The sequence below is a fragment of the Corylus avellana genome, chromosome ca2 (genome assembly GCF_901000735.1).
Source record: "Corylus avellana chromosome ca2, CavTom2PMs-1.0".
NCBI lineage: Eukaryota > Viridiplantae > Streptophyta > Magnoliopsida > Fagales > Betulaceae > Corylus > Corylus avellana.
Genome location: NC_081542.1, coordinates 14,761,726 through 14,769,012, shown reverse-complemented (window position 1 = coordinate 14,769,012; position 7,287 = coordinate 14,761,726). Strand labels below are relative to the sequence as shown.

General features: G+C 35.4%; 1 protein-coding gene across 2 annotated transcripts in view; it reads right to left on the bottom strand.

The window, feature by feature from the left end:
• Window positions 1-2,380: 2,380 nt before the first annotated feature.
• LOC132171885 (heavy metal-associated isoprenylated plant protein 36-like) overlaps window positions 2,381-7,287 on the bottom strand; it is an 8,991-nt gene continuing 4,084 nt past the window's right edge. Inside the window, exons 1-3 of one of the 2 annotated variants that reach the window (XM_059583297.1) lie at window positions 3,623-3,739; window positions 3,414-3,489; window positions 2,381-3,292 (exon numbers count right to left, since the gene is read on the bottom strand). In XM_059583297.1, the coding sequence (XP_059439280.1) occupies window positions 2,571-3,292; window positions 3,414-3,489; window positions 3,623-3,670 (846 nt within the window). In that variant the 5' untranslated portion in view covers window positions 3,671-3,739 and the 3' untranslated portion in view covers window positions 2,381-2,570. Of the gene's footprint in view, window positions 3,295-3,413; window positions 3,490-3,622; window positions 3,740-7,287 lie in introns of those variants that run through there. The other variant, XM_059583299.1, reaches the window with a different exon arrangement.

The following is a 7,287-nucleotide window of genomic DNA, read 5'->3' as shown; positions in this document are numbered from 1 at the left end:
GGCCACGGTCTTAGCAGATCATATGAGATGCATATTTTGCTTTTGGACTAAGATTCTCTTCTCAGTCGATCTTTTCATTATCATGAATACTACAACATATACCGTCCCAATTCGTTTCACCTGAATATCAAAAAAATATCCTAAGTTTTTGTACCCTTTTGACCAATTATTTTGCCAAATTAATAATCTCTCTCTCTCTCTCTCTCTCTCTCTCTCTATATATATATATATGAAGTTAAGAAAAATAGCGCAAGAAGTAATGGTGTCAATAGTTGTGGTCTCAGGCTCATCTCAGCATTACGTTGGAGCCTAGCTACTGTCTTGTTTAGTTTGGTAACATTTTCTTTTGGTTATAATAGCTTGCAAGACGAAGCCATCTAATCCACTCAAAGCCAAGCCCTTCAATAATTTCTGAATGCTAACAACAAAGAAAAGTTGCACTCCAGGTGTACTGCAAAAGCAATGCTGCCTGTGTACTCATGATTAGCAAACATGAAGGACATCGCAGTCCGCATTTTTTATAATTTTTTTAAACCGGGATATCCGGAGCTTTATTTCGACTAAATTTTGGAGACACTGTACAAAACACTCCTTTTATCTGTCTAATCTTAAACCTCATATTTCACGAGGCACGGGAGGAGAATTTTGCATAATATTGGAACAACTTTTAATGAACAAAGATTGGAAGGACTTTGATGTAGAAAAAAGGTGGGTTTTTCTTTCACTAGATTCTATAAATCCAAACCCCATCAAGAGGGACCCAAGAAATCACATCATTCAACCTTTGCATCTAAAGGGCGTACGTGAGGGCATCTTTTAATTATTATGTTTCGGTGTTATAATTAATTACTTCAGATAAGTTAATCAATCTATGCTAATCTTGCACATACCCCTCAAATTAATGATTACAATATCTATAGCTAAAGCTATGTTCTATATAAAACAATCAAATTCTTGACCGTACGTGCTTGAATAAAAATCAATATATATATATATATATATAGAGCTTGCAAGAATTCGAAAAGGAATATATATATATATGCTCGATCTTGGCTGCGTTCATGCAATCATGCACCCATTTGTGAGCTTGGAAGTGGGTAATTTTTGAGGACACATAGGGTTTCTATTTTTGTTCAAGAATATGTGACAGGATAAAGCATACCAAATGCTCTCTTTCATGGTAGAAAAGAGGTATAATCCATTGTGAATATTCTAATCCCGATAAAAAGTGAGAGGTTGAGGGTCGAAAGTCCGTTTGGTTCCATCAAAATGATTGAGATTCTAAGGCTCTTTTCTTGTTTGAAGCAACTTCATTTTTACGTACGTAGTTGCTAAATTAAAGCTGCTTTCAACTTGCTGCATAGCTCTTAAAGAGATGTTGTATTGTTCGAACGGGTCGTATTTTGTGACTCATCACTATCTGCAAGAATCGAGTATCGGTTAAGTAAAGATTCAAATAGTTCATCTCATGATATATTAATCAAATGAGTTGACCATTCGAACTCACCTTCAACTAATTAATCTCAAAAACTTAATTTGGTAAAATGATAATTGATATCAGCAGGGCTTAAGAGACTAATTAAACTATATTAACATCGCTGAATGCAACTTCTCGCCCAACCCCATGCCACCAGATTTTCCACCAAAAAATTCGACCCAAGTATTTTTTTTTTTTTTTTTTAAAAAAAAAAAATAGAAAACTTAAATTAAAAAGTAAGCATTTCTCCCTGTGCATGATTGGTCCCCATACCCAGTACAGAGATTTAGTTAAAAGGGAAAGAAAAAGGCTAGACACAACCACCCCACAAGCTAGCGTAAGTTTCAATGCAGAGTAAGAGACTATACTACTATATGTTTCTCACATTGAAAGCAAAAGACGCCCACAACCATCTTTTAGTTTGCTTTCTCACGGAGAATAGGAACCTAATTAGTTATTAAAAAGTGAGTAGTTTATAAAAATATTTATAAGTACAAGAAGTTTACATTGCCGGATCCTTTTAATTGCAAAATGGTATATTATTAGCACTTTTTCTCAAGAAAATGTCAATTTTAATGAAAAAAATATGAGATATGCTAAAATCTAATAAAATCTCCACATTTTTCTCATCAAAATCTTAAGTAGCAAGTGTCATTTGCCATCAACTTGGACCATGTGCCCTTTTTTTCGACCATTATTATGCATATTGGTTAATATAATTGAGAGATGTACGTGATGGGATATTAAATATAGAAAGATTGGAAAGTAGAAACATAGGAGCTTGGCATTAATTTGACTGAGAGTTGTAATATGGCATTACTCTTTAGTCCTTTTCCTAAAGCTAGCCAGAGAGAAAAAGAGATTGTCATAAACAAAAAGATCTACTTTACACAACACAAGAAGTGGGAGGCCAAAAAGGAGATTTACATTAACCAAAGATTACAAACTAATTGGCTTGTTTAAGATAGCAGTTAATAAAGCTAAATAAAGACAATCCACTAAACGCCCTCCAACCCCTCTTTAACAACTCCTCCCTTATTTTCTTTACAAAATTTAATCAATTCGGGCCTCTCGATGATATCCATGATGATGATCACATGATTGAGCATCCACTTTCATCATCGTCTTCGTTGAAGGGATGATGATCGATCGGATGAGATGACGCCGCCGCCGGCGTCGGGTAGAACTCCGGGCGAGAGTACGTATTAGCGTGCATGGGCTGGACATAATATGAAGAAGTGCTAGTGGTAGGGTACGCCGTGTTGTAACTCATTCCGTATGGAGGAGGAGTGGGGTAATTGATCATTGGTGGTGGATATTGGTACACGTGCTGACGTGGAGGGCTGAGATTCATCGCCGCCATAGGTGGGGCCAGGTCATGGGGAGCCCCCGGGATGAAATTTCCACCTGGTGCATCGCCGGGATGCTCACCGCCGGCATTGATGGGATTGCCAGTTTGCGCTTTCTTCTTCTTCTTCTTTTTCTTCTTTTTCCCAGCTCCTTCTCCTCCTCCTTCTCCTCCTCCGCCATTAATTTCTCCACCACCCTCTTCATTTTCACCGTCCTCGTTATCCATCTCGCCGCCCTCACTGTCAGCAGTTTTTTGTTCGCCATCGCCGCCATCTTCTTCGATATTTTTCTGGTCCTTCGGTTTCTCGTTATTCTTCTGTTTTCCGGACTTCTTCTCCTTCTTCTCAGGCAAAAGCTCCGCGTGCTTTCCTGATCTCAGAAGCTTCTTGATAAGAGTATCTGCTTCCACGTTGCCGGTCACTGTCACCTTATGCTGCTGAGAATCCACCGTGGTCGTATAAACACCTAAAAAAAAAAATTGAAAAATGTCCATAAAGAGTGAGGAGAATCACACGTAACATTGAAAATTAACGATCTAGTCATCTTATAACAGATTACTAAACGTTCAGAGACGTTGAAAAAGCACCTTCGATGCCTTGAAGAACTTTCTTGACTTTCTTCTTGCAGCCTTCGCAGTGGATTGAGACTTTCAAGACCCATGTCTGTAGGATTATGGTGTGGAGAGGGAGTTAGAAATTAATGAACAAGTGAGAGAATTAAAGAAGAGAGAAAGAAGAAGAAGAAAAAAAAAAAACTTAGTAGAGTACATAGGAAGAGTACAGTTTGCTTAATTACCTGGTATTTTAAGGTTTCTGGGGCTTCTTCAGGTGGCTTGGTTGCCATCTTTCAGAGAGAGAGAGAGAGGAAATGGGAAATGGGAGCTTTTGAGAGTGTGTGTGTGTGTGAGGAAGTGTTCAGGGGGAAAGAAATGGAGTAAGAAGGGAGTAAAATAGGTGGAGAAAAAGGAAAGGAGAGAAAAAAGCATTTGTGTGGACGCCACATCACCTCCACATCCAAGGGCCCACATGCTATGACACGTCGAATGGTAAAGTCAAGTGACCGAGTACGTGACAATCAAGTTGCTCCTAATGATCTTTCAGGAAAGGAAATTGCTGTTCTTAAAATAATTTACAAAGTTTCTATTCAAAGAAAAACAAAATTCCCACGAACTCTTAGTACACTTTTTATTATAATTTCTTTAACAATTTATATAAATTATTTAATAATTAAAGTTATACGTGTCACCTGAATTATATTATCATATTAATTCATAACTTATAATAAAAGTTATACAAAGCATGGACCCACCATCCTTTTTTGGGGCTGTTGATTACTTGATATCTAGAAGATTCTAACTACAAGTGAAGCTAATCCAGTTAATCCAGATTGTTTTGAAACAAAAACTGTTCAAATCATCCTTGCTTTTTTATGGTATGAGCCAAGAAGAACAAGAAGAAGAATACTTCTAGCATGTTCTACCGGCCATTAAACTGAATATTCTTTTTTCTCAAATCCCCATTTTTAGTAGAGAATTCATATTCTATTAGGACATGGTGTAAAATCTTTTTTTACAGTTTTGAATAGAAATTTCACACATTAAGTAAGAACATTAAATACAATAGAAATGAAAATATTGTATCTTTAATTTAAATTAATCTCATAGACTTTTTCATTCACTCGAATCTAATGCCCACCACCTACACCGAACCCCCTCATTCACTTCCGAGCCCCCAAAACTTGAGTTTCCAAAACCAACTAAAACAGTTACTCTAGTGGTTTTGTTAGTAGTTGTGTCAATGGGTATGAGGTATTTTTATTTTGTTAAGAGAAGAAAAATTATTTGGTATGAAGTGTTATATTATTTTTTGGTGTTTTAAGTTAAGTATCTATTTTCTATTGTAAGGTGCAAAACACTCCGTTTACACCACGACCTGATTGAAATTATTCTCTTCATATTATTATAAGTAAGATGTGATCTCAGGTCTTGGGTATGTACCAGACAGGAATTTACAACACTACATTGTTCAAAATTGCTCAAATTGTTAAAAAAAAAAAAAAAAAAAAATTAGACAATTGATTGCTAGAGATATCAAACCGTACGCAATTGATCCCTTTACAAAGATAATTGTTGGGTTTGCTTATAATGTTGGAGGCATGGCAAAATTAGTTGAGCTTGAGTTAGAAGGGTTGATGGAAACAATTGAATGCCAAGGCTCAATAGGATTGAAGAAGCAACCTATAATCCGACCCCTTTTTATGTTAAATTGAAGCTTTTATGCTCTATCTTTATACCACCCATCCACCCAAAATTGAATTTTCAACTGGTTATACGTACCTACGCATATTTGAAAGGGATCAAATCATTAAAGTTTGTGCTATATATATAATCAAGAATCAAACCGGTTCTTCTGACATTATAAAATTGCCAACTTCTGCATTTATGATGTTTTCGGATATTTATTTATATAATTTTAATTTTATGTATGCTCTTTTTTCAACTTTTTCAACGTGGAATTTGAGCCTAAAATTGACATCAACAAGTAGTGCTCCATTATAACATGCAATATATTCCATCCACTAGTGATCACACTTTCAAACCCATAAATGAAAAAACCAAAATCATCATAAGTGAAAGTGGCCTACTCCATCCAACTCCCTCTATGAAAAATGATTACATTGTTTGATAAGCAGTGAGGTATATATATATTTAAAGCACTGTGAAATCTATGGTCCAGGTTTTATTTTGTTGCATCTAACGCTACGCATGATGTTGTGTCATTTGAAAATTTTAAACAAGGTGGTGACGTATATTATTAGGCTTGTGAAATATAATTCTCTCAATTTTACTTAAAATTATGTCTCCATACTAATATCCTATGTGCTTCCATGTTCAAAATATATGCGTGTATATGCGTGCGCATTCTACAGACTCTACCACTAAGGAACACACTATCTTTTAGACTCATTAATTATCATAGATAGCTCTCATTTTTATCTTTATTGACTTGAGCGTCGGAGTTGTTCCGATCCTCCCTGGAGGATTTCTAACATCTTCTACCTTTTTTGCAGATAAGCTTCTCTCTGACAGATGATTTGAAGTCACTACGAATTTGCGATGATCCATACACCAACAATATATTCCCCAAGAGTAATATAATGCAGGGGCAATCAGCATTTCAAAGAAACAGCAACTTGTCGACTGACTAAACACGCGCATGGCACAGAGCTTTATAAAAACAAAATGAAAAGGCAAGATCGATATGCATAAGATGAAAGGGAACGTTTTCAAGCAAAGAGGCCAGAAGAGAACAAAAGGATTTAACACTAAACAATATATTTAGTAGTTTTAGTGGAAAATTTAATTTTTATTGCAGATAACATTTTAAAATCTTTGTTTACTTCCTGGCCAAGATCCAGTGTACATAAATTCCGTCTCAAATACAGCAGCCAACACTACAATATTGTAGCACTTATCTCTCACTTTGCATAAGCCAATTGTTTTTGCCTGCCTTTTTAGGACTAGGAGTGGCTTGTGACAACATTAGCCACTAATAATAGTTCTTGCTTTATGTTCTTTTACAAATCATGCATATCATGCATGTACAAGTAATGCTATACTGACTATTATATAACTGGAATAACGTCACAGTTAAAATCAATCATTGATTTTTCACTGTCATAACATCAAGTTGTGTTACTAAATAGAACTCGTGAACGGGTATTGTCCTAAGGAGACTACAATTTTCACTACAAACAAATTTCTTTATAAACGAATTGATATGACACTTCATAATTAGTGACTAACTTGTCAGTCATATATAATTTTAATCACAGCTGTTTTTTGAAATGACTATAATAAAAACTATAGTACCTTGAGCATTTTCTTTATTAGATTAATATGAAAAAGAAAAAAAGAAAAAAAAAAAAAAGAAGTCATGAATAAAATTTGACGGCTGGAGTGATGTTAATGGGGGTACACAACCACTTTGAAATGGTGAAGGGACAAACCGAGAGATTAAATGTAATAATCATAATGGGGTTTGGCCGATTGAAGCAGCAATCAAAGATGAGTGAGTAAATTTTCAAAGGTATGAAAGTTACAAAGTTCCTATATTCATGGAAAACGATTGCAGTGGAATGCCATCTCAGATTGTTCCCAACAAAAGGATATCGTAGAGAATGTTATGGGATAAAATAATGTGATGCGATTATAATGTGATAAAATAATGTTAGTGCTCAACTTGAAACCATGATCTGTTGCAGAGGCCTATTGTAGGCAAAGATTAAAAAAAAAAAAAAATGTCTTATTTGCATCTTGACCCAATCAAATAGCCCCAACAATTGTTTTCATCAACTTAATGTTGAAAGGAAGCACAATCCCTTCCATCTGAAGATATAAGAAAAGTAATGCTAGAAACTACACTATTGTCCCATCATAATCACATCCAACTAACATGATG